Source organism: Lutjanus erythropterus, chromosome 17, assembly GCF_056507025.1.
Source record: "Lutjanus erythropterus isolate fLutEry1 chromosome 17, fLutEry1.hap2, whole genome shotgun sequence".
Classification (NCBI taxonomy): domain Eukaryota; kingdom Metazoa; phylum Chordata; class Actinopteri; order Lutjaniformes; family Lutjanidae; genus Lutjanus; species Lutjanus erythropterus.
The window spans coordinates 13778023-13805420 of record NC_139333.1 but is presented as its reverse complement, the minus strand read 5'-3'; the positions used below and the strand labels follow the sequence as shown (position 1 = coordinate 13805420).

Genomic DNA, 27398 nt, shown 5'->3' with positions numbered 1-27398 from the left:
GCAAGGTGGATTTAATTGACCTTTTCAGGGTTTGACTTGTGTCCATTTTTCATAGAGGACATTTTGACTCATTGTTGCAGGGAAAGTGCGGGTGTAACTAATAACCTTAATGATGGGAGTTTTCTTCGCCATGGTCCCAGTAGTGGCACAGATATGGCACAGAGTTTTTCATGCTGTGATGTGACAATTTGTGTGCTGTTTGAAGTATATTATTGTTTTCCAAAATACAGCATTCACATTTGAAAAAAAAAACAAAAAACTGTTACATAACTTTGACTTTGAAGAAAAATTAACATAAGAGAAAAGTACATGGCTAACCAAATTATTTTCATAGTCTTTGTTTATCATTTAGAAGCACTGAATGAAACACGACAGAAAGCATTCTGACTCAGTGCTCAAGGGCAAATATGATTTTTTAAGTCTGTATAATACAGTTGTTGTCATGCTAATGCCCCATTAGCTTTAATGAGTTACTCTTCTTGACTGTTAAAGAAAAACGTATGTGTACGTATGCACACACACAAGTGTACGTAACTGTAAATTTAATATGTCTCAAATTTCTTCTGTGTTAATATGAAATATGTCAGTAGCGGATATGAATCATCCGGAGCCCAGCTGTTGTTTGTTGCTTTCTCACCACTTAAGCCTGATAAAGAATGGCACACACACACTTATATGCACATGCACACATGCACGCGCACACACACACACACGCGCGCACACACACACACACACACACACACACACACACACACACACACACACACACACACACACACACTCACGTGCATGAAGACATGTCAATAATTCTTAAAAATTCCCTGTGAAGCTGAATTGAAAGCTGCTGAAATGCCAAGCTACTGTATCTGTACTGGGATATGTGTAGGATAGATGATGCACTTCCAAAAAGCTGGATGAGCTTACAGGAAATGTTTTTGACTATGGACTATTGTAATTCATAGAAGGATACTGACTGAGTTGCGATTATTTGATCTAAGATTGGTTCTAATCAGAGTTTTGTAAAACTGAGTTTGAAATAAGTAAATCCAGCTTTAAGCAGGGCTCTGTTGCACAATCAAAAACTAATCTCCAGGTCTGTTGTTGTAAACTGAATTTAAGTCGAGTTTAATCAATATGGGCATGCTTCCATAAAATACATTTGAATGCTGTCAGGACCTAGTAAGTATAAAAGTGGGAGTCTTACCTTTCAGCTGCTCTGTATTGCTTAACAAGACATTGATTTTTTTTGTTTTTACATTTTGCAGTATTTGTTAGCTAGCTAAAAATGTAACAAAATGTCATATTGTTTGTTAGCTAGCTGAAAAGTTTAAAAATGGGACATTATCTGTTAGCTAGCTTATTTTGCTCAATCCAGCTCAAACAACAGCCATTTCAAAAGTTAAATCTCCTCAAATGTAAGTTTAATGCTAATACGGCATCACATTTTGAAATTGACTTTAATGTTTAGGCACCTCATTTAATCTACATTTAGTAAAAAAAAAACTAAACTGAGGTTTAAAGAGAGGTTTAACTGTAATCTTCTTAAATCTTTTTAAACTGTGTTTATCCCTCAACGCTGCACTTCACATTTCAGTTTGAAAGTTCTCTGCTGCTGATTAGCAGAAGAAGGCCGTAGCCTACAGGTGTAACAGCTGATTTTTCCCACAGCACGTACAGGTGGCTGCAGTTGTAATTAGCTGTACAACAAAAACCAATTTAACCTTTCTGAATTACTTTACATATTGCATGCAACTATTATTCAACTCTAAGCTGAGCTGTAACACCAGGCTTTTATAGGACTTTGACCAAAGAGGTGCTGAGGGAGCGGAGGAAAGAAACTTAAGAGCAATTAGAACAAATGACTGAAGATGAGAAATGAAAGAAAGGAAAGTTAAAAGAGAGGTGACATGGTCACAAGCAGAAGCTGAGGCAGGAACGTCAAGGCAACTGCACACACACACACACACACACACACATCTGCTCAGAGTGGGAAGGGGAGATTATCCCGAGGCCTCTACTGATGACTCATAAAGACGGTTGTGGTGTTCATCCTCAGCGTGTGGTGTGTCTGAGTGTGTGTGTGTGTGTCTGGTTTTATGGAGAGTACTTATCATTCCACAAGGATATAAATGTTTCTTCCGGTGTGCTCCGAAATGATGGTGTTCATTTTACTGTGAGTTACTTAGATTCTGTGTCTGTGTGTGTGTCTCGTCTCGTCATTGGTCCTGTCTGACTAATCCCAGCAGGGGAAGGCTGCTGAGTGCTGCCACAGTAATTACACGAGGAAGAAGCTTTCTTAAACTGTCTCTCACTTTCTCCGTGTCTGGCTGTTTCTCTGCTGTCAAATGAGCTGTAGTGTTGAATGATGGATCAAGGTGTCTGCAGACTGATTGCTTGCAGAATATTTATTTATTGGCAGTGTGTCAAAAGTTGTTGATATTGATTTCTTGATTATGTACATGCTCCATGTGCATGTTGTAGCCCCACAAAAATAGGACCTTTGTGCATAAATGTTGTGCGTTTTAATATATAGTAATATATACCCAACAAAAATACAAATGCAACACTTTTGTTTTTGCTCCCATTTTTCTTGAATTGAAGTAAAAAAAAATCTAAGACTTCTTCTATGCAGAGAAAAGGTTTTTTTCTCTGCAATTTTGCTCACATTTTCTTTTAAATCAGTGCTAGAGAGCACTTCTTCTTTTCCAAGATAATCCATCCACCTACAAGATTATTACACAGGTGTGCAATAGACTGATCACAATAAAAGGCCACTCAAAAATGTGCCATTTTGTCTTGAAAAAAATTAGGCACCGAATTATGGCTATTTGAAATGGGGCTACAGAGATGCATATTTTCAGGCGGATGGGCAGAGTGGGTGGCAGTCAGTATCTGATGTGACCACCATTTGCCTCATGCAGCGTGACACATCTCTTCTGCATTAAGTTAATGCAAACATTTCCAAGTGCCAGACGCCATCAAAGGTGAGCATTTACACACTCAAGGCGTTTATGACGATGAACTGCTGTCACTCCAGTGAGGACAAGGAGCACTCAGATGATTTGTGCGGGAATTCTTTGGTTTTGCAAATAGGGGTGTGCCATCTTTTATCGTTCTCTATTTTTCTCAATAACAAAACTTTTTATTGTGTTAATGGAAGAATTACAAATTGTTGAGTGTAACACAGCAACAACAAGAGTGGCTGAAAGTTAAAGGAACACTGCTACGGGCTCCACAGTGGAGTTAGTTCCAAATATTGGAGCGAATTCAGTAGTGTGGTTTGGTTACAAAAGGTCAGATGTGCAACAAACTAATTATACCAAGAAGCACCCAGTTTCAGTACAAGGAGAGGCAAAAATCCCGCAAGGAGAGCTTAATTAGCTAGTGTGACTTCTAAAGAAAAAGAAACATGCTTGAGTGTCATATTGTCAATAATATCGTTATTGCAGAATAACCTGAAAAATTGTGATATTATTTTAGGACCATATCGCCCACCCCTATTTGCAATCCAGCTGCTGCACCAGCTGTCTGGGTGGCTGGTCTCAGACAGTCTTGGAGGTGAAGAAGCCAGATGTGGAGGTCTTGGGCTGGTGTGGTTACACGTGGTCTGCGGTTGTGAGGACGGTCGGACGTGCTGCCGGTTAGACCTCCAGATTCAGTGAAACAACGGTGGAGTTTGTGGTAGTGAAATGAACATTCAGTTCACGGGCAGCAGCTCTAGTGGGTGTTATCCCTGCAGTCGGCTTGTCATTTGGATGCTCCCTCAAACCTTGTGACATCTGTAGCTTTGTGTTGTGTGATAAAACTGCACATTTTAGAGACAGCTTTTATTGTGACCAGTCCAGGGCACACCTGTGTCATAATCCTTCTGTTCAGTAAGTATCTCTATGTGCTATACATGTCAAGTGGATGGATTATCTTGGCAAAGGTAGAGTCCTCTAATATGGATTTTTAACAATTTTTTGGACAAAATTTAAGAGAAACAACTCTTTTCTGTCCAAAGAAGTCGTTTTACATTTCCAACATAGATATTGTTGCTCACAATTTTAATGGCATATATTAAAATTAGCAAAAATTGTCCCCAAGTTGCAGTATAGTACATATTGTAACCTGGGGACAATTGTATGTATGTTCAGTACTGACTTTAAACATTTTACAGTGTAAAAACAAACTTCATAGAAACATCGTTTCTAAATTCCCCTAAATATGTCTTTGGCATTTACATCTGCAGCAATTTTTTGTTACTTATTTGTCGACATATGCTTGCTTTTAAGGTACAAATACTCAGATGTAAAACACTTGTAAAACACCACAGGAGGGGCCCAGTTCAGTTCCTGGCAGCTGCACCTTGGCAGCATCTGTGTGTTGGTGTTCTGGTGACAGCGCTCGCAGCTTCAGTTCTGTGAAATTCCTGTCTGTTGGATTAAAGAAAACCCAAACAGCTGGTGACATGTGTAAAGATGGACACACATGGTAGTTTACCCTTCCCAGGCCAACAGAGGGGTCAACAATGGCAGGGGTTGTTGCACACATGGCTAAATTGTGACAGAACAGTAACTTCATGTGTCTGGGCTTATTGTTTGACTGAATGAAATGAGCCACTCAGTCCCGTAGTGTGTTTTGACAGCTGGTTTAATAAATAAGTCATGAATAATAATTTATTATGACTGAATTATTCAGCATTTACTTAAAAAGTTCCTGGCGGTGGCTGCCCACAGATGACCTCATCTTCATTTGTAGTTCAGTGGAAGCCTCTTTCTCAAGCCAAGACGTATTGTGTACCCAAATGGGTGTTGCCAAAGTGAGGATGTTTTTTTTGTGTGTGTGTTTGAATGAAAATAGCCTTGGAGAAATAGCACTATATGATTTATTCATCAGCCAAAACCATTTCAGAGCCAAATGCAGACTAAAGGCATAAAGAGACTTGTGCTGTCAATAGTTTGAGCTCAGCTCTTCTCTCTCTGTGGTGGTAAATTCCCCTCAGAGGTTTGCTGTGCGCTCCGTTCCTGCCGTATCCTTTTTTTTTTGTCAAGATCCCCCGTCTTTCACTGAGTCTCCCTCAATCCTCTGAACTCCAGCTCTCTCTGCCTCTGACTCCAGCTTTTTAAAACAGGGAACCTCATTTAAGCGCCAAAGTTTTATTTTGCCAACCAAAAAAGGTGTGAAAGACTTTTTCACACAAGAATTGCAGCATTGATAAAAACATTTCAGAATTAGATTCATAAGAATATTCAAACTAGAGATGGGACTGATTCAGTATTGGTATGATCGTTAGGTATTTATTGAGTATTAGACTCTCGACAATGAAAACACACAAAACACACGTGTTAGCCATGTGCTTCCTATTTGTAAACACCACACTGAGTAGTGCATATTGATAGCTAAATAGTGCTTTACACTTCTATTCAGTATTTGCATGTACAGTAGTACAGGGGAAATGTGGGCATGTGTCACTCATGGTTCAACAATACACCAGCACAAAATGATAGGGATGCATGTTGGCAAGAATCTGGCAATATAATATGTATCACAACAAAGGGGTTACGATTCAGTATACTGTGATACTGTAAATGAAGTGATATGTTGCTATTTTTTCATATAATTTTAGGAAAACTGTCATAGTATAAAGAACACACCATCATATGCAAAGAATTGGAGTTAGGAGAGTTAAAGTTTTAGATTTTTGCGCAACCAGAACAGTTAAGATAGATAGATAACAAAACTTCTATCTACCGGTTGGGGATATAAAAACAACAAAAAATGGACCGCTGCCACAAATCTGTGTATGAATCACAGTATAAGTATCAATACAGGATACACAATAGTCAAGTTGATCAATATTTTCTTACATGCATAAAAAATGGCAGTGAGCAACATAAACCACAAACTTCAAACATCAAAGAGACTAACAGTAACATTTGTATTTTGGAACATAAGACAGTAAACTTAAACTCCCAGCAATGCATCATGGGATAATTATGCAACTGATGGCTGTCTTTTAGCTTATCTGCTGCCGATGTGAATGTCACAAACCAGAATCCTACAGCAATGGTTGAAGAATGCCATCACAGAAGTTACATTACACAAACTACACAAGCTTTCCAGACTGAAGTTCACTTTCAGCCTCATGAAATCTTACTACTACTACTACTGTTACTTATAAATAATCATAAACATCAAGGAAAAAAGAGTGCTGGTATCTTTACCATATCATATCCGCAGATATCCAAATTCAGGAATTGGATCGGAACTGAAAAAAGTGGATGGGTACTGGATGGGTCCATTTTTATGCTGGGCATATGGAATATGGACAAACAGAATATTTTTTACACGTTATTTTTTTCGATCAGCCTCACTGACTCTGCAATTATGAGTATGAGGTACTTTTCCTTATCCTAGTGGTAAAAACACAAACATTCACAAATTCCATTTATCTCAAATGTTCATTATGTTCCCTGTATGGTTGAATAAAAGGGGTAAATTAAGCGCTGTTGATACAGCATCAGAATTGTTCTTGAATTAATCAACAGAACAGTAAATGTGCAGGAATTAGTTGTGGTAACACAGAGTATTAAAATGCAGCAGCAGTGCAGGATACACACACATAATATTGATGAATCTGTTTTGCAAATGTGTATGCACCTACTGCTGAAGCACTGCAGGTTTATTGAGGAATAATACTGTAGTGTCAGCGAGGAAGAGGAATGCTGAGGCTTTAAGAGGCATTAATATTACACTATGTTCAGCTAATTTGTCTCTATCTGTGTCTTCAGTATTCTCTGGCTCTCTATCTCTCCTCTCTCTACCCAGGGATTCAAAATATTGCTCTGCCTCCTGGGCAATATAGTCAGACCATGCTGCTTCTCAGATCAATGGGCAGTTGGGGGGAGGGGAGGTGCAAATCATGAGGGAATGAGGGAATGAAGAGAATTTTGATCTGGAGGGAGGAAGAGGAGACGGGCGAGGCTGATCGATAAGCTGAACTCTTTAGCACAGGAACCTGCAAAGCTCACACAGCCCACACCTTTCACACGACATTAACTACAGCGTGGGATCACAGCAGAGCAACAGAACACACACATAGATACACAGGTACACACACACACATACAGTAGACAGATAATTTGTAAATCTCAGTCTCTGAACAAGTACTACTGTGATGAGTTCCTTCACATGCATTAATTTAAATTCTCCATTCTGGTATTTATTTAATGCAACTTTTAATACATCTGTTTTGTCTTGGCAGTGTAATTACATCTCGATTGAGAGTTTTTTGTGTTGTCTTTTTCTTTTTTACTGAGCTCAGTGAGCAGCTTCTAATACCTATAATCACAGTGGACACACTTAAGAGCATCCCTGTGGTGTTTGTCAGGAATCTTCAGTGATTTGGTGCTCCTCGTGTTTTGAATGATGTGTTTTTGGCCACTTCAACTGCACTTCAACTGTCTGTCACACAAAGCGGTCTGCTTTACACACTTTGCAACCTCTATCACTATCAGAGACAATTTGTAGCACATTGAGGGATGTTTTTTTTTCCAAATGAGTAATGTCAAAGTGCACCACTTCTCATCCTCTTCTGACAGTGTAAGAAGATATATTTCTAACTTAATTTTGTCCACCTTCATTGTAAATGTTTTCCCCATTTCTACTGTGAAATTTTTGCTCTCTGAGAGCAACTAACAATAACACACTTGTTAGTGGTGATTAAATCTATAATATGTAACATTTCAGCCTTAATGTCTAAAGATGCTAAGCATGTTATATATTTTGTTGGGTTGTGTTCTTGGTAGCTGCTAGTTGCTATTTTTAAAAGAAAATCAGCAGTAATGATAAGGGCTGGGTATCATTATTCATTACCTTTTAAGGTATGGACCGAAATAACCCCAGTAGTAGTAGTAGTACTCATAGAAACAAGAAGAAGAAGTGGACGGAGCTTCGAAGTCTGAACAGTGAAGTTAATGCAGAAGTGCTTGAAACCTGTATTCTTTCTAATGGCCAGCAGGGGGCGGCTTCACAAAGCAGGGTCTGGCTACCGTGTGATTGACGGGTCATTATCAGTGAGGGCTCAAAAAACTCAGCACTACAAATGGATCAAAATTCAGTTGCTGCATTGCCTATTTGTGCTTAAAATATTTTCAGAAATGTAATTTAGTGGTTTGTTTATCTGTAAAATTAGAAAGATCACGACCAGGAAGCTGGATTGTGTACAGAAGATTTTGCTTCACTGTGCATGTTGTACAAACTAGTTATGTTTTGACTGTGAAAGCTGTGGTTAAGAAATCGGTAGGTTTACAGATCAAAAGCTCCTGGTTATGGATAGGGAAAGATCAATATTCATTATGTAAATGTTTTCAGGAACATATATTTAATGTACTGTTTCGCTGTAATATGATGACAAAACAGGCTGCCATTTTTTCCTACTGAACAGACGTGTCAAACTAAGCACTGCCCAAGTCACAGTGCATCAAACCCAAGGCTTCAAAACTTTGAACTTTATTTCAGTGTGACACGATTGGCTCACTATAGCAGCAGCTACAACCCACATGGTTTGATGAAGTTGACTACAGTGTATTTGATTGAGTTGGCAGTTCTGCGTGCTGAGATGCCACCAAAATATTCAAAAGTTTATCTCAGGAATCAAATACTCTGTTGGTATCATTGTCACATAAGGGCACTGGTGTTGGTAATGGTATAAGCCTTAGTAATGTTATTACTTGTTAGACGCAACCCAAGTGGTGATGCTCACAAATGCGTCACAAATGCGTCATTTGAGCAGGAAAACATCTGTGATCAAACACTTGTGGGTTCATTCCACTCATGCTAAATATACAGTGTATTTATTAACCGTAGTTGTAGCAACATTGATTGCTGTGGATGTGAGTGAACTGGGCTTTAAAGTGGATGTGAGCTGATTGTACATTAATCATTCCTATACAAGGCCAGCAGTGTCCCGATTAGTCCTCAAATAGTGCACATGGTGCCTCTGATCCTGGATACTTTAATCAAAGCAATTGCATTTTATTGTTAGTGAATATAAAAACTGTAAAAGTAAGGTGAAAATTGCAGTGGGAAGTTTGTTTTTTCCTGAAGTGTGAATGGGGTCTTGGCTGCTTTAGAGAGCCTGTTGCAAGTGGGCACATTTTCACATTTGGGCTTTGATGTGCACCTTCTCAAGTCAGCACGATGTACATGTCAGATCATTTCGGAGCTGCCCTCGGGCTATTTGAAAGGACGACAAAGAGAAAAAAGGAGTGAAAGCAGATGGAAAAGGGAAAGGCATGTGGAGGACAACGAATTAAAAAAAGGGAGGAGAAACAGGCAGCTGGAGGGGATGGAGAGGTAAATGTAGGGTGCAACTGAGAGATTTTGACAATGAAAGCAGGAGAAGAGAGAGAAGAAGAAGAAGACACAGTCACCTTTTTCTAACCAGTGAGATCGAGACAGAGGAATGCCTGTATATATGATGTCTGGATGTGTGGGAGGGAGCGACACGTACACACACACACACACACACACTCACTAATGAGCTCTTCACATAGAGCCCTCCCTCTATACCTCCTTTCCCTCCTTCCTCTTGCACTTTCCTTCTGTCCTTCCCTCGTCCCCTTGCTGCCTCTGTCCTCCCATCGTCCTTTTTTTATTCTCCACGGGGCCACCAGCTGGTCATTGTGTTTGTTTTTCATTATTGATGGAATTGATAAAGAGAGCGCTATCCTCGTACAAAAAGTGCACACACACACACACACGCAAACAAACATGCAGACAAACAAGCAGGGGAAGTTAAGGTTCGTGAAGCTGGTGCACTTCAGGTTGAATGTGAGTCTGTGTGTGAATGCGTGTGTGAAACAGAGCGATGCACACACACAAAGCTCAACCACTGCCACCTGCTCTCCAGCTCTGATCGAAGCTCGTGCCTGTGTGTGATCACCGAGAGTCGAACGGTCGTGTGAAAGAATTCATGCACGGGAGCGGAGAGAGCAGCACAGACAATATGCGCTAAAAAAACACAGAGAGAGACACAGAGGGAGAAAGAGGGGGGTGGGCTTAGATACAAGCATCATAGCAGCTCATATTCTCCCACCAGCTCCGCTCTTCTCTTCACCACAGAAGAAGACCGACACTCAGCTGCTGCCACCTCTCTCTCATTCTCTCTGTCTCCTCCTTCTTGTTTGCTCTCCAGTGAGGGGGCACTCCTCCTGCTGTGTCGACTGGGAGGCAGTTACAAACGTTACTATTTTGAGAGAGTCGGTGTGTGTGTGTGTGTGTGTGTGTGTGTGTGTATGTGTGCGCGCAGCGGCGACCGATCGAAAGGGGAGAGAGGCTGAGAAAAGGCAGAGCAGGGTTTGGCTCATTCTTCTGCACATTAAGTGCTTGTGCAACAGAGGGATGAAGGAGTGTGGGGGAGACTCGGACCTGCAGCTGATGCTGAGCTGAGACACTGAATCCAGGTAGAAGGCAGACAGTAAGTCAGGAGGTTGTTTGCAGAACAGAAAGAGAGATTTTTTATATATTTTTTTTTAACGTCTCAGAGGGGGAGGAAGGCGCAAGGAGAGAGGGAGGTGGAGGTGAGCCGACAGAGGAAAGATGGCGAGTTTTGGAAAACTCACAGACTACTTTAACCGGCGCAAGTCTCAAGAGGAGCTGCGGGTGGGCAGGAGCTCGCAACGCAGTGGCAGCTATTGCTGCACTGTGGCAGAGGCCAGGTAACCTGAGTGTGTGTGTGTGTACGTCTGTGTGTGTTTGTGCACAGGTATGCCAGGCTACAGGGATGCATGACACACTGTCCATTTGTCTCTCTGACTGTGAACATACGCTGTCATGTACCTGTATGTGTTGTTTAGGGCTGCAACTAACGATTATTTTCATTGTCGGTTAATCTATTGATTGTTTTCTTGATTGATCGTTTAGTTGTTTGCTCCATAGAAAATGTTCATCACTGTGTTCCAAAGCAGAAGGTGGAGTCCTCAAATGTCTTGTTTGTCCACAACCCAAAGATGTTCAGTTCACTGTCATAGATGAGGGAAGAAACCATAAAATATTCATATTTGACGATCTGAAATCAGAGACTGTTGCCATTTTTATCAGAAACGACTTAAAACAATTAATCACTTATCAAAATAGTTGCCGACTAATTTAATAGTCGATTAATGATTGATTGATCTTGTGTTTACATGCTGTGTCTTAAAAAAAATGGTGGTACCATCCTCATTGTACATCACTATATCTGGATGTAAGCTGAAACTAGCAGTTATTGTCATTCTCGATTCATTTGTCCATTATTTTCTTGAGTAAGTAGGTGTTTGGTCTGTAAAATCTCAATCAGTGCCTCCCAGTGCCCAAGATGATAAAAGAAACTAGAACATTTAAATAAAACATTTAAGAAGCTGGAATGAGAGAATTCTGACTTTTTTTTTCTTAAGAAAGCAACTTAATAATCACTTAATAATCAATTTGGCACTCTTATTGGATGAACTGATAATATTTAAATATATTTGTTGTGATTATGATACTCATCAGAGGAATAATGGGATTAGCACCTTCAATCAGAGTCATTCTGAATAAGCATCCAGGCTTGAACAAGTTAATTTTGTTTAAAAGAATTCAGTCTATCAGTGTGTTTATGTGTGTCTGCACATACAGGACTGTCGGGCATACAGGTGTTTGCGTGTGTGTATGTGTGTGTGTGTATATGCATGTAAACATGTGTCTGTGTGCACGTGTATGTAAGTATCGTGTTACATAAGTGTGGAGGTGCGGTCGATGCGTGCTGTCAGGCATGGCGCTGGCTACTATGGATTCTTCCCACTGATGCATCATTTCTATAGATAGATATGGGGAGGATCAAGTCGATATTCTGCATGTGGAGGACGAGGGGAGACACAAAGAGGGAGAAGGAGCTCTTCTGGGCAAAGTCAGCCTCATGTTTGCTCTCTTCTCCAGGAACATCCTGTCTCACATAGATCATCCTGTCCCACTCGTTCACAGTGGGAGCTTCCCAGAGACAACCACAACTCTCTGAATTATTGAGCAGCAGAGAGTGTAGAGGTTTCTGTCAGTGCCTTGCTCAAGGGAAAATGTTCATCCTTCCATATTTTGCAGTCATTCTGTTGATTTGGAGCAGCAGCTTTAATGCTGCGGTCAACTCTACCACAATCATGACAACCTTTATTAGAAATGACTTTTGAAGTGTGTGGGTGTGAAAATAAGGGCTGCCCTCAACTAAAGATTGACTAGAAGTCATTAGTTCAAGCCAATAGTCAACCAGTTTCAAGTGTTTATGATATTAATTCAGTTATTTAAACACATATTTTTGGCGCACAATGCGAGCTGCCTGTTAAATGCCAACAGCAAAAGCAGTGATGATTCTGAATGTGTTTTAATCCAATTTTAATCTATTCCAACACATTAAAACGTCACACACATCTCATTGTTTAAAACACAGGAACAAATACTTCACAAAAACAAATAATAGCAGACTTATCAACATGATGGATGGTGTGTATTTACAAATTAATCACCACAAACTCGCTTCTTAGCCGCCTCACACCTCCTGTCCCCACCTGAACCCGCCATGTCTTCATCAGCCCCAGAGTCGTGGTTAGAGCCGCTGTAAATCACCTTGGTATTCTATTCTGCTTATTCCATGTGCATATTTGGCAGCAGCATGCTGGTGACTTCAGTGTTACAAGAGAAAAGATCCATGTTGCATCCTGGGCCTTATGGCAAAGTGCAGCTCCCAAATGGAGTTTAAGATATTTTTTCCCCCTGTGAATAACAGTTAAATGTAAACTTGCTTGACAAAGGGCTCATTAATGCTCCCTTTATGCATAAAAATAGAGACATCATTTTAAACACACATACTTCCATGTGGCCTTTACGTATCCACTAGAGGGCACTGCTCAGAGTCAAACCCCAAAAAGAAGAAGTCAGAATTTTCTGACAGCAACAAACATGACAGTGCAGGATGAGGTTGTAATGATGTACCTCTTGAGGTCTTCTGCGCACTATTAAATACATCATGATATGTGGATGAAGACATATTTCACTGCCTAAATGATGGCAAACATCATTCACAATGCTATTGGATTTTTAAAACTTGTAGTCATGTTTCACTTGGACTACTGATGACACTGCTCCCATGACTAACGCAGGTACTGCTGTGTTTTCTCCGTGTCCGTAAACATTAGGAAAATGTGCAGAACTACGGATGAAATGAATGTAGAGTACAGACAGAAGGCTCCGTCCGTATGTGTAGCTAACATAGAGCATAAGCGAGCGTTAAGACTTTTCTCACCTACTAATGGTTTAGTTGACAATTAGGAGGCAGCCCTCATGACAACATTTTGGATCTCCTGTCTCTTTGTGACCTGAACCTACATTTCTGAATCACTGTGACCTCTGAAATTGAATATGATTGTTTCTTAGTGTAAATTTCCTCTGTGGTTTTGCTGTTTCTGTTTATATAAATTTGGAGTATCTGGAATAATCTGGCAGCAGCTGATTCACGATTTCTCAGCTGGATTCTGAATTTTTGCTTCCATTGCAACACTTTTTATAGCCTGTACCCAGATAATTTTGTCACCCAGAAGCTGTTCACACCCTGCAAAAAGCTTAATTTATGTGGCTTTGCTGAGTTCTAACTCTTGCCTTGCATTATAGCACTGATATCAGCGTCCTAAATCCAGAAAGAAAATTAAATTTGCTTTGCTTGCTGTTGAAGTAGGGCCCCCGAGGAGAAAAAAAAAAACCCTTTGGAGGCAAGCTTAAAGTGTTTCTGTTTTTTGCAGTTCTTACTACTGGTAACAGTGTTCTTCTAAACTAGATAAGGGCTTTTGAAGGTTAATACCTGCAAAAACCCTAATCTAACAAGAACTCATTAGGTGATGTGAGGTGATGTGAAATTATATAACCAGGATGAAAGTACCAATCAGAACAGTGTAACAAACTCCCACCTCTACCTCTACTCTCTAGACTTTTTGAAATAATGTCCATCAAGTCGCATATCATTCACTCACAGCACAAGTGTTAACGTGGGTGGACGTGTGGTACAAAAAAAGCTCTCAGATTCCCTGCTATTACAAATCCAGCATCTCTCTCATCCCCACAGTGTCTTTGTCTCCGTCTCTCCCACTCACTGTCTCTTTCTCTCTTCCTACGCCCCTCCATCTCCTCCCGTCTTTTCTCTCTTCAGACCTCAGTCTTTCTTGTTTGGTATTTTTTTTTTTATTAAAGATTATTCTCCTCACCTCTCCGTCACCCTTTTTCTCTCATGTCTGTCCTCTCTGTACTGTGACATCCACTGAGAAGGAGCCAGAGGGGGTTTGGGTATTACAGTTGCGACAAGTCTGTTTGTAGATTTTGGACCAGGACAGCTGAGCTCAGCCTTCCTTTGTCTCTGATTGAAAGGAAGCAGCAGGAAAAGTGCAAAAAAAGTCACCAGTTTAGAGATTCATGTTTCTCTGAGATCCTTATATACATGTATCGTGCAGAGAAAGAGCCTGACTGAATGGGGAGCTGGTTCATGGACTCAATAACGTTTCCAGTATTGTCTCAAAAGTAGCCATGTCACCTGCCACCTTCTACTGAGACTAATTATTGACCTTGCGTCTAAATTTAGAATCACCAAGACCTCATACTCTACAGTATCCCCGTCCCCATTGTCCTTAAAACCTGTCATGCATCCACTTCAATTCTGCCAGTTTTCATTCAGATATTTCTGACATTTAAATTAGAACTTGAGCTCATATTAACCTTCAATTCTTTATCTCTGCTGCAATAAAACCACACAATTACACCCTAAATGCTATTAAAATGCTAGAAGATATGTCACCTTGGTCATTACTGTTAGTTTGATAAGTTTTTGTGTTGACTGTTTTTACCTAGCCTCATTCACATCCTTTCATGCCCTTCAGTTTTACTGTAAAGGAGCGTGATTATAGATAACATGCTAATTTACTCCCAAAAGAGAAATACTGTTGTTTCAGCACTTTTCTTTTCTGCAGAGGGTAGGCACTAACTGTGCCCTCACTGAGATGCAGCTGTAATGAATGGTGACAAACCGGTCAGTCCATAATGGATGATGAGTGATGACGAATCAGTAATGTAATGAACACGTTCATGTCCATCATTCTGTAATGTAGAGGGATGAATCTGTGAGCCCTCAGTGGCTGGCCTTTTGTTCCTGTCCGCCACTTAAGCTCCTCAGAGCTGCTTCATTCAATCTATTCAGTCCAGTGACTCCTTGACCAGCATCTACTGAATCACTGAAGGATAAAGACACAGGTTAATCTGACTTGCCTCATGGGGTCAGTCCTGTTTCTCCCAACGTCCGGAGAACTGTCTCTCTTCCGTCCTCAGTCAACAAAAATATGAACACAACACTTTGTTTTGCTCCCTTTTTTCATGAGTTAAAGTAAAATAGCCAAAACTTTGTCTGTGCACGCAAGGTTTATAAGGTTTATTGCTTCTACGTCAAAATATGTCATCACTCATCATAAACCGGTGTAATTTTGAAAGGATGGCAGCAACGTCTCACTGGCATTTGTGGCAAGAAAAAATGTGTCATTCATAATTTCATATGAAGTAGATGACACCATAAGAAAGTCAGTGTCATATAATGAAGAGAAATTGCATGTCATTAGCTTATTTTTTTTAATGTCACACATAGGACACATTTATGGTGCAGGTCAAGCATTCACAAAGTTCGTGACCACACGAGTGTTGCGTTTATATTTCTGTTAAGTATATAAAGGCTGCTGTCATGGGTCAGTTTTGAATCTCCATCATGGTGGAGGAGGTGATGTCTCTGAAAGGGTAGAGTGTAGGAGAAAGAAGGTTAAAATGAAGAGAAAGAGATCCAAGGAAGTGGCTGGAAATGATCTGGAGGAAAGACAAAAGAAGTGTAAAGAGAGAGAAGAGAACACACATTCACACTCAAACAGTGAGAATACATTAATATTTACTGAATAAGACTTTTAATGAATGGCTCAGTGCCAAGCAGTAAGTTTGGCTTATGAATGAGTAACCATGTGCTTTTTAACTGGCTTCAGAAGAACATTACATTAATAAATGGAACATTCATTAGTGCTGATGTAGCAGAGCGAGATTGGATTTAGAAAAAGATTTTTATACAGATATATAGTGCTCATTAGTCTGAATTGTTTCAGCCTGTGTTAAATCTTAAAATGGGTTAATAAAAGGACTGAAATCTTCTGTCTCTTCTACCAAAGATAGTTTCACGAGGATGTGCATGTATTTGTGTGTGCAACTAGATTCAGCACCATGGATAGTTCTCACTACAGCTGCATTCAACAACAGTGCCATTCACCATCATGCAGCATTCATCAAGTTGTACAGCTGCTTGAGCGAAGGTTGAGAGCATAAACTCGCCGTGAGTCACTCTACTCAACTGTTCAGAAATAGGTTTTAGTGTCAGGGATGGGAAATTACTTCAGCAGTCGCAGTTTCACAGTCAAGGGGTTGCATGTGCTACTTTTAGCAGTAAAATAGGTCACTAATACAAACTGCTGTACATCTGTTACACTAAAACCTGTTCTTGTGGAAGTGAGAGCAATGCGTGCTTTTGCCGGCAGCAAGAAAAAGAGCAGAAGCTTTTGCAAGATCTTCTGACTCTAATGGTCTTCTGTCCAATGTCAATCAAGTACAGAACGAGAAGGAGGCCAGAGGACGAGCGCTCAAAAGCATGTGCAGGAACGCTTGAATGTGCGATTCCTCCAACAAACATGTTTTCCTGTTTGGGCAAGTATTGTCACACAGAGTGTATTTTCACTGTGATGCCCCTCCCACTGTCTCGGAGCTCGTCCTAGCCAACGTTAGCAGGCAGTTTTGCTGCAAGTCAAATTTCAGGCAGGGCAATAAAGACTTAACTGAACTGAGGTCTTAAATGAACATTTGGATATAGCTTTTAAACATATATACAAAGTGTCGATTCTTTTGGCAACCTTAAAGTGGACTCCTTACTACATTTCTTGTGCCAGTTTGTGAAAAATGGGGGCTCGTCCAGGATGCAAACCTGTTTTAATATGGGTGGCACAGAGTGTATTTTCACTTGTTACTGTCACAATATCATCCTATAATTCTTTTGTTGTCCCTCTCCTCGTCCTACTACTAAGTATCTCATTGTTTCTCACTATTACTGTTCATTAGGGCCCGAGCACCGAAGGCGGTGCGAGGCCCTATTGAAACTGAAGGAATTATTCTTCTTCTTATTATTTATCTTTTTCCCCTAAGATCGCATTTTTGAGGGCCTAAACAGGCTCAAAAAGTCCCAGATTTTTGCACACTCATCAGGTCTTGCGAAAAATTCGATATTTTATGGTCGTTACAAAGGGGCGTGGCAAAATGGCTCAATGGCGCCCCCTAACAGTTTTCAAAATTGAAGCCCCCTGCTTTAACTTTGACCTAGGCGTACGAAATTTGGTACACATATGTATCATGCCGGGACAGACAAAAAAGCCTCTTGGAGCAACCCCCTAAACCCAACAGGAAGTCGGCCATTTTGAATTGTATTTTCAAAATAAGGTCATTTTTGGCCATTTTCACACGTCATACTTTAACGAACTCCTCCTACAGATTTCATCGAAATGACTTCAAAATCGGTTTGTGTGAGCTCCACAACTGTGTGATCAAAAGTTATTAAAAGATCTTCGTATCGTTGAAGGGCGCGGTCGCTGCGGAAGGGCGAATTTTGATATCTCGCAACACCCACATCAAAAACCACGAAATTGCTATAACTTTAGCATAAATGGTTCGATCTGCACCAAACTTGCTGTGATGGATAATAGTCCCGCCCTGAACACATCTATGTCACAATATTCTGTAATTGTCATAGCGCCCCCTGGTGGCGACAGGAAATGACATGTTTTACTCTTTGAGGTCCTGCTCCAAGCACGTTGACCATATGCAACTCAAATCTGGTCAAACCGTCTTTAACATGTTGATAATCGTGTATTATGAAAATCGTGCCATGATGTCACACTGTCTTTCCGTGACGGAGCGGCGAAGTTGATGTTTCGCCAAAAATGAAAAATTAGCATTAACTTCACTATACTTAGTCGAATCTGCCTGAAACTTGACATGTGCGTTAACGGTCCAGGCCTGAACATGTGATATGAGTTTCGTTAATGGGCGTGGCCAAATAGTTTGGCCACGCCCCTTAAACATCAGCCCCTGCGGCATGTTTCACCGACATGCACGAAACTTGGTACACATATGTATCACACCCAGACGCACAAAAAAGCCTCTTGGACCCATTGCCCAAACCCAACAGGAAGTCAGCCATTTTGAATTTTGCGTCCATTTTTGGCGTTTCTCACGTGTCGTATTTTAACGAACTCCTACTACAGGATTGATCAGAACGGGTTCAAAATCACTGTGTACCATCTAGACAACATTATGATCAAAAGGTATTAAAGATTTACGCCCCCTTTGAAGGGTGTGGCCGTCAGGTGGCGGCGAAGTTTGATGTCTCGCCATGAAACACGAAATTGCCATAACTTGGGCGGACATGGTCCGATCCCCACCAAACTTCACAAGTGTCATAGAAGTCCTGGTCTGAACACATCCACGTGACAAGCAGGAGACATACTCACAGCGCCACCTAGCGGCGTCAGGAAGCGACGTCGAATTCCTTAAGGGGACGTCAAAAGGCCGTGACAATCACAGAGCCTCTTCGCCCGGGGCGAATCCTGCCACGAGGCCGCAGCCGCCGGCCCCCCCGAGTGGCGCGGGGGTGCGAGGGCCCGTAAAACGCTGCTTGCAGCTTTAATTCATTGTTGTGTTTTATTGTCTCACACATAACGCTTTTGCACACACAGACTCTGACAAAGACAGTGTGTTGTTTCCCTTGTTTCCCAGCACCAGAGATAATACATTTGGCAACAGAAAACATGTCGTGCACTTGATGTTTACAACTTGGGGCAAGACATTGTTTTTGTGAAAATGCAGATTGCTGCTGGGAAGCGCAAATTAGCCTTTCCTCTTTGCTCCTCTCTTCTGCTCTCTTCTCCTCTCCTCTCCTTCTGTCTGCTCTCCTTTCTGCTCCTCTGTTTCTCCTCTTTTCTCCTCTCCTCTCCCCTTGTTTTTGTAGACAGAGTCGCTTAGCAACAGGTTTGTAGGATGAGTGAGGCCCAAATTGTCCAAGTGGCCTGGGCCGGCTGTTCAGCCCAGTGTGTTATCATCATGATGTGCTGGTGGGAGGCCACCAACTGTGTTTGTGCATGTGTGTGTGTGTGTGTGTGTGTGTGTGTGTGTGTGTGTGTGTGTGTGTGTGTGTGTGTGTGTGTGCATGTTTACCAGTGGACCCTGAGTTATTTCATCTTATGCCAACTGTATGTGTGTATATGTGTGTATATGTGTGTGTTTGCTTCAGGCAAATGCTTTTTCATGCAAGTCAGTATGGATTGCTGAGGAGTGAGAGACCTGCCTGTTTCTATTATCATCAAAGTGTGTGTGTGTGTGCTTCAGTATGCCACTATCAGCTCTCCCTCTGATATTCGGCAATACAAAAGCATTATTCATCATCAGTCTGGCCCGGGTACTCCATGTCTCTGCTTTGAATCTCATTCAGGGATTCAGTGATCCCAGGTCAAATATTCACAACTGCAACACCCACCTCCTCTATCAGGGGAGTCGTTTACGAGCTGACAGCAGGCATACTGTATGTCAGTGCTTTACTTCTCCAGCCTGTGGATGTGCTGACTTAGAACTGGCTGTCGGTTTACCTGATAGCTCCCTGGTGATAAATAGCCCGAAGCCTGAAAATACATCCTGAACCAGACATCCAGGGGAGTTGAAAGAGAGCTGAAGAATTTCACTCAAACGTGTTTTGAGTTTTACTCAAGAGTGAAAACAAGCTGGCACTAAAAAGGTTGTTGTTCACTGTATAATGTATACAACTGAATGATGCTGCAGCATTTAATTCTCCCATTAATTAACTAATGCTGAATAATCTTCTATTGTAAAGTCAAGCATTTAATGGATTAGATATGCTCTCATGCTCAGATAAAAGGATGTATAATTGTGTGGATTACATCAGCTAATGGTGATGATATTTGATGATATATGCTCACTGGGTGATAAGTTCATTTGTTTTGCCACATTTGCCAGTACCGTGGCCACTTTTTCACATATGAAATATTTATATACCATCATATATTGTTTTTTAGCAAAATGAAAGGTTTCTAAAAGTCAGGGACAGTTCACCTCAAAATCAAAAACTCATATTTTTCTTCCTACCTGTAGTGCTATTTATCTAGGTTGTTTGCTGTACCTTAACGAGTTTTAGAGAAATTTACTGTAGAGTTGTTTGCCTCCTCTCGAATGTAATGGAACTAGATGGCACTCGGCTTGTGGTGCTTAAAGCACCAAAAAACTTAATTTGAAAAACTCAACAACGAGATCTCTTACTAGAAATCATCACATGGTTACTCAAGATAATCCACAGAGCTTGTTGTGAACAGTTTCACATAGGAACTATTTTCTTTCTACTGAACTACACCCATGAACCGTATCACCACAGTAGCGAGCTCAGTGGTGCCAACATTACAGCTTAGATGAGGAGGACACAATTAATGTTTACGTCCTGAGCTGTCATGAGCCTCTTTTCCATGAGCACACTTCCTTCTGCATAAAGAACAATGCTTTTGATTTTGGAGTAAGCGGTCCCTTTAAAGCAATATCCTTATTTTCCTTCTTGTAGAAAGTTAGATCACTCTCATATCTGTCTGTTAACTATGGACGTAGAACTAGGAGATATTAGCTTAGCTTAGCATAAAGACTAGGAATGGGGAAACTGGAGTCTAGTCATTACTGTTAGGTTGCTAGGCAACTAGTGGAGACTCCTACTTTCCTGTGAAAGCATAGCGTGTTGTTTTTACATTTTGGTTTTGTACAGAGTAAACACACAAGCTGCTAAGCTAATTGTGCCCTGCCTCAAGCTTCATATCAGTCATATCATCTTCTCATCTAAATCTTGGCAAAAAAACATAAAATAAATGAGTATATTACGATGAGGAGAGACAAGAGAATGAAGTAAAGACAATTCTTTATTATACAGATGATATGTGATAATTCATCTTGATAGAAAGTCTTTCAGTCTGCAGTTAGATTTTGTAATCATTGGGTGTCTGCCCTGAGCAGTGCCCAGATAAATCTCTCCGTGGAGTCCAGACTCTGGTGGTGGTGCTGGGACAGATAAAGTGATGAAGCTGATGAATCTGTGAAGACTGGGCCGCGATGGAGAGGTAGAGGAACACAGCAAAGACTAGAAGCTTAGAGAGAAATGTATTAAAAAGAATGCAGCAAGATGATAGGTTAACAGTGAAGGTGCGTCTGTGTTATTCGATAGAAGTAACCAGCTGATTGAACAGCTGATTTCACAGGTGACAGCCACAGAAAATTACAGCAGAGAAAGTATGAGTGAGCATGTGTGAGAGGTGTGCATGCAAAGGCATCGCTATTGTTTCATTTCCCAAAATGTTAAACTGTTCCTTTAAAATTAGCAAAACATGTTTGAATTTGGAAAATAAAGTGTGTTGAAGTAAAAAAAAAAAAATCATGATGAAGAAAAACAAAAACATTAGCACATGAAAGACGGAGAAAATTCAAACAGACACACCTGCATCCTTGCACACATGAACTGGTACAATCATATGCATTATCCCGTCAGTATTTTAACCTGAATGACTTTGTTTTTATGCAGTGTCCTAATCTGCCACTGATGCTTTTGTCAAAATAAAAATGAGACAAATACATCTCTTAATACCAGCGAACTGCATTTATATTCTAAAATAAATTGCAGTCTAAAACCCGGCTCACTGAAAAACATCAGAGTGTGTCAGCCCCGGGGAGCTCAGCTTGCATGTCCTCCGCTGATTTTTAGCCTGGGATCATATGTTCTGTTCCCAAGCTTGTCATGCAAGAGTCTGAAGGTCAAACATTCTCCACTCTCGCTCACGCTCACTCTGATGTCTGATATGCTGCCCACGTTTTACTGAATTTGATCACATCAAGCTGATCAGAGCTGGCGTCGGTTTATGTAATATTAATCACGTCTGTTGTAATGTGATGTAATGTTGGGAAATCTAGAAATTGTGTTTTGTATCAGCTACCTGCCTAAAAGGTTTAAGCAAAGTACGGCTGTGACAGGAGGACACTGCAGTAGGGGGGTTACTTAGTGGAAAAACAACCATCTGTGTCTTCTTTGATGATGCATTTACATGCAAAAGCCGCTTCTGAACATAGGTCCATAAAATAAGATAGCTATTTAACACAACACATCACATCTTTGATATATGTATATTATGTGTTGTAGCTTGTCACCAGTTTTCTATTAAGCTGATCTTGTGATTGTAGCTATTGATTATGTCCCATTGGAGTGTCAACCGCTATGAAAGAAAACAATTTGCATTGGTTGTGTTCCAAATGGCCTTCAGCTTGATTATGCTGAGGTGGAAGTAATTTCACTATTGATCAGTGCAGCTGCTCTCTTGTTGCTCACTAACATTAAGCAGTGTGTGTAACAGTGTGTGTATGGGCACGTGTGCTGATGTTGCATTGCTCAGTGATCGCTTAAAAGTCTATAGTGCAAAAATGTATCTGAGACTTGCATTAGAAACACTGCATCAAACTTTGGCCATTGTGCAATAGCCTGCTTTCATTATATGCAGTGGACTGAAAGCCATTCACAGCAAAAGCATCATTCAAAACTACTTAAAAGGATAGTTGGGATCATTTGAAGCAGGGTTGTATGAGGTACTTATCCATATCCACTGTATTACCTACAGTAGATGGCGGTCGACACCCTCCCAGTTTGGACAAGCAGCAGGAGTACCACTGTAGGAAGCTAAACATTGAACAGCTGTGGAGAGGATCAGCAGCAAAATGTATTTCATCCACTTAAAGAAGACCCACCTAAAAAAAGCTATATAAAATTAATTACTTTTTTATAGCTTTTTTATAATCTTTTCATGCTGACATAGAATGGGATTTTTTGGCATGTAATTGACTTATCTGTGCTGTCCAACCAGGTCGCTGGAAAGGAAGCTGCAGAGACCCCTACTGGCAAAGTCCCGTACTCTTCCCAGCATCCCCCAGTCTCCTACAGTCCCCAGGGTCCACCACTCTGATCTCATTGGTGGGAGTCCTCCTCGCAGGAAGAACCCGCCCGCTGCCACCAGCCACCCGAAGGCCTGCACTCTGCCACCTGCAGGTAAAGCTGACAACTGAACAACGGCAGCAATTCTTCAGTTGTTGTTGCTCGGGGAACGCGTGTTTACCAAAACAGCAGCAGGGAACTTTATAGAATCGACTGCATCTGTGCGATTCTTTCATCTCCTTTGTTTGTTTATTTGTTCATTTGTTCACATAATATCTCTGGAAAATCACTAATCCGATTTTGACAAAGCCTGAGTAAATTCTCCCCAAATCTCCCCCAAATGCACTTCAGTACACAATTATGATATTGCTGCTCAAAGCCTTCCTTTTTATCCTGAAATGACTGTTTCTGTCTGACTTATGTTGTAGGAAACAAAAAGCTTTAGCAACAGAATTTTATTCATTCACCACTAATTACTTTGTGTCTTCACAGTTGCAATAATCCATTATCTGGCCGGATTAAATTGCTTTTGGTTTCTGGGAAACAATGTACTATTTCTCTGACCTTTTAATTTATAATGTATCTGCCTCTGGAACTACTGATCAGAGAAGTGTCTCAGGCTGGAAAGCTTAGACCAAAGTCTCCTTAGATGTGTCACACGTGTCCCGTGTCCTTTTCCTTTCAAACTTCCTAAAGATGCTTTGCTCCTTTGATATTTGCCTCGTCTGATGGAGAGCACACAGCAGCTAGCTATAAATCAAACACTGTTCCTTCACCGGAGAGGTGAAACTGTCGCGGTGAGTCCTGCAGCTGTAGCCTGCTGGCAGAGATAGCTTTCATCTTATGGATGGATGAGGTGTTTTTTAAAAGAATGGAAACATTTATAGATTTCATGTGAAAGCAAACCCTACAGTAGGCTGTGGTATAACGCTTCAAAAAGGAGCTTCACTACAAAAACTGTAGTGTCCCAGATGTTCAAAACATAGGATATTACACTGTAAATATAAACTATTTGTTTTAACTTAAAGAAGGTTGTGTCTAGGCTGCCTTAAATTTTTAAGTTGACTGAATTTCAATAGACAAATAGTTTTCTAGTGAAATAAACTTTATTTTAAATTGTAAGTTGTACTTGAGAAAACATGTTCAGTAAGCTTAAGATATTACGTTCACCAAACATAATACACAATATGCTGATCAAGTTCCTTTAAGAACTAGATTGAACTCTGGACAGTACACTAATTCAACTTATCCTAAGTTCTGAACATAAAAAATGTAACTTTAATTAACTTAAATAAATAAAATTTGTACATTTACATTAATGTAAGGTGAAAATATTAGTTGATTCCACCTAATTCCTGTATCTTTTTCACAGTGTAAGAGAAATCACATAATAAATACAGCTCAGTTGAATTAATGAATGAACGCATGAAGTTATGAATAAATAGAAAAAAACATGAGAACCAAGAACATTCATTTGAACACTTCATAAGGATATGAAACCTTGAGATTGCTTTAAAGCAGTTTCAAAAGTGACCTACATTCAGCGTTTTTTAATACATTCATAATTTCTCAGAGGATAATTAAACTTCAGATCCTGCTTCTAGCAGCTCTCTCAATTTTCCAAAGTGGGTCATTTGTAAAGTAATCTTCCCCTCCAAACCCATTGGAGACACGGACAGTCTCCGCAACCAGTCAGCAAGCCAGCATCCATCATGTCAGAGCGCCCAACTGTCGAGTCAGAGCATGACGTGCCTCGGGTTAAAGGGATAGTATGGATTATTTGATGTGGGGTTGTATAAGATACTTCAAAGGTAGATGACGGTCTGCGTGCCTCCAGTTAGGAGAAGCAGCGAGAGGATGGGAGATGTGGACAGGTTCAGCAACAAAAAGAAAAAAACTTCCATCTAATGACATCTGTGTACGCTATACTTGAATATTTTCACTGCTTTACTTTGCCAGCAGACAGCCTTTTCTGATGGGAAACTGCTGTTATATAAGCCAAATAACATTCTCTCCAAACCATTTGAACTCCATAGGTGAAATCAATCATTTTATCTCACAGTTTGTTGTATACTGCTGCTTCGATCTGTTTGTTTATTCGATTTATTGGGTCTTCTGTGAATCTGAACTATTAGAGTCTAACAATTAAACTATCAGATGGACAGACGGACCAGCAGCTCCCTTGTTCTGCAAGATAAAACTAGTGATTTCAGTAATTGAGCTTGGTTGGTGTGGAGAGAATGATGTTTAGCTTGTATAACAGCATTTTCCCATTAGAAAATGCTGTCTGATGGCAGTGAAAAAACAGTGGAAATACTCTAAATATAGCGTACACTTACACAGATAGATTTTTGGTTTTTTTGGTGGACCTTTTTATAAGTGGTTAAAATAGCTTTTGTTGTTGACCACTCCTCTTTGCTTGTCCAAACTGGGGGCATGTTAGGATCCGTTGTAGCTGACACACTGACTGTTCACATCAAATAATCCCATCTATCACTTTAAACATCCTCACACACCTTTCTCCTCATTCACAGGCACTGACAGACACGCACAGTCAACAGTGGTCTGTCACTGATGATTCACGTCGCTCAGCTCGACTTGATCAAAGCTCCCCGCCGCTGCCAGATGGATGAGAAATGTCACATTTCAAGTGTTGGGATAAGGGAAAATGCCGTGTTATTATTATCCTCCTTATTTGTGATGTTTAATACAAGAGAAGCTTGCATAGGAGGTACATAGCTCTCCGCTTCCCGAAACTGCGCTCTGTCCTCTGTGTAGCTTTTGAAAGAGAAGAAATGTGTAACTCTACAAAGGCTGAAAAGAAACGACAAACATCAGAGAAAAGGATCTTATTAAAATAAGGCAAAGTCTGGCACTTGAAGTAAACCAAAGTCCCCCTGGATTCACACAGAGACAGGCGGCAACACAGGAGATACCGACTTCGCAATAACTCAAACAAGCACAAGGTTTTCACAATATTATAAAACAACACCCAGCACTTTATTTTTGTGCTAATCCCAAAGCCACCATACAGCCCTAAATATAATTAATTTACACCATAAATAAACTATAAAATATCAAATGAAATGACTTAAAGGTAAATCTTTTCCAGCACACCCAGTGGGAATTCATTTAGCTTAAAAGGCCTGTTTGGAAACATCGTTTTTTACCCTAAAGCCTAAATGCCAAATACATGAGTGCAAAATTGCCTTTTGTTTAGAAAACAGTCTGCCATGCAAACATTGGTATTTTTGTTTATTGTGATGTAATTTCTTGGAGTATCTTCAAACGCTTCATATCTGTACAAGCTAAGTCAAAATGCTCTCAGAGTTAATAACACATAATAATTGATAAAAGTATTGAAATTGTTTCATAAATTGAAAAAAACAAAAACAAAAACTGGACACATTATTTCATCACATTTGACTAAATAAACACTCAAACCTCATGGAAGAACGCTTTTGTATTCTTACCTTAACTTTCTCTTAATTTTTTCATACAGTGGGGTCATACAGACATGCCACAAAAGATTCAAGAAATTGTAAACAGTGGTCAGCAGTGGTATTCAGGGATCTGCTGAAGGCGACGGACAGGAAAAACGAGTGTTGTTAATGCTGTCACCTGAGAGTCATACTGTCACTGACATAAAGAAGAAAAATGACTCAATATGAAAATTACTTAAAAAGAAAAATGTGTTGCAACAATAAGCTAATGAATGAATGCAACAGGAAACGGGGGTCAAGGGGAAGTCTCATTCATAGATAAACAAAAAGTACATGACATAATAGTTATAGCTCAACGATGTTGCTTGGATGTTTGCCTGGACAGTGACTTGCATAAACCTGCATGTGAAGATACAGCCTGACTGTAGGCAGTTGCCAGTTTAAATTAATGATGGTATTGTAAAGCTGTATGGATACATTTAGAATTAATATTATCATTCAAACTGAAAAGTCAAACAGGATCATGTTCACATAATCATGTGGTGTAATTTAGGATTTTCAAACTCACAGTTGCTTCAAAGTGATTAAATATACAGTCATCTTAGATTTGGATCTACAGCGGACTATGTGCACGACTCCCACAGCAGGTCTGGACCACTCATTGTTTGCGTTTTTTAAAGAAAATTCTTAATACGAGAATATGGTGAAGGTGTGAAGTTCTCCTAAATCAATTTACAGACAACTTAAGCACTGCTGGAGTTTCTCAGGAAAACAGTGTTGTAAACAACCAAAAAAGAAAACATAAAATAGCTCCATACTGCTCGTCTGGTGTAATCCGA

At 40.3% G+C, this 27398-nt stretch overlaps 1 protein-coding gene across 2 annotated transcripts in view; it reads left to right on the top strand.

Moving 5' to 3' along the window:
* The window catches only part of ankfn1b (ankyrin repeat and fibronectin type III domain containing 1b), a 184431-nt gene that overhangs the window by 20367 nt on the left and 136666 nt on the right, over positions 1 to 27398 (top strand). Inside the window, exons 1-2 of one of the 2 annotated variants that reach the window (XM_084741298.1) lie at positions 10045 to 10703; positions 23049 to 23230. In XM_084741298.1, coding sequence (XP_084597424.1) covers positions 10585 to 10703; positions 23049 to 23230 — 301 coding nt within the window. In that variant the 5' untranslated portion in view covers positions 10045 to 10584. Of the gene's footprint in view, positions 1 to 10044; positions 10704 to 23048; positions 23231 to 27398 lie in introns of those variants that run through there. The other variant, XM_084741297.1, reaches the window with a different exon arrangement.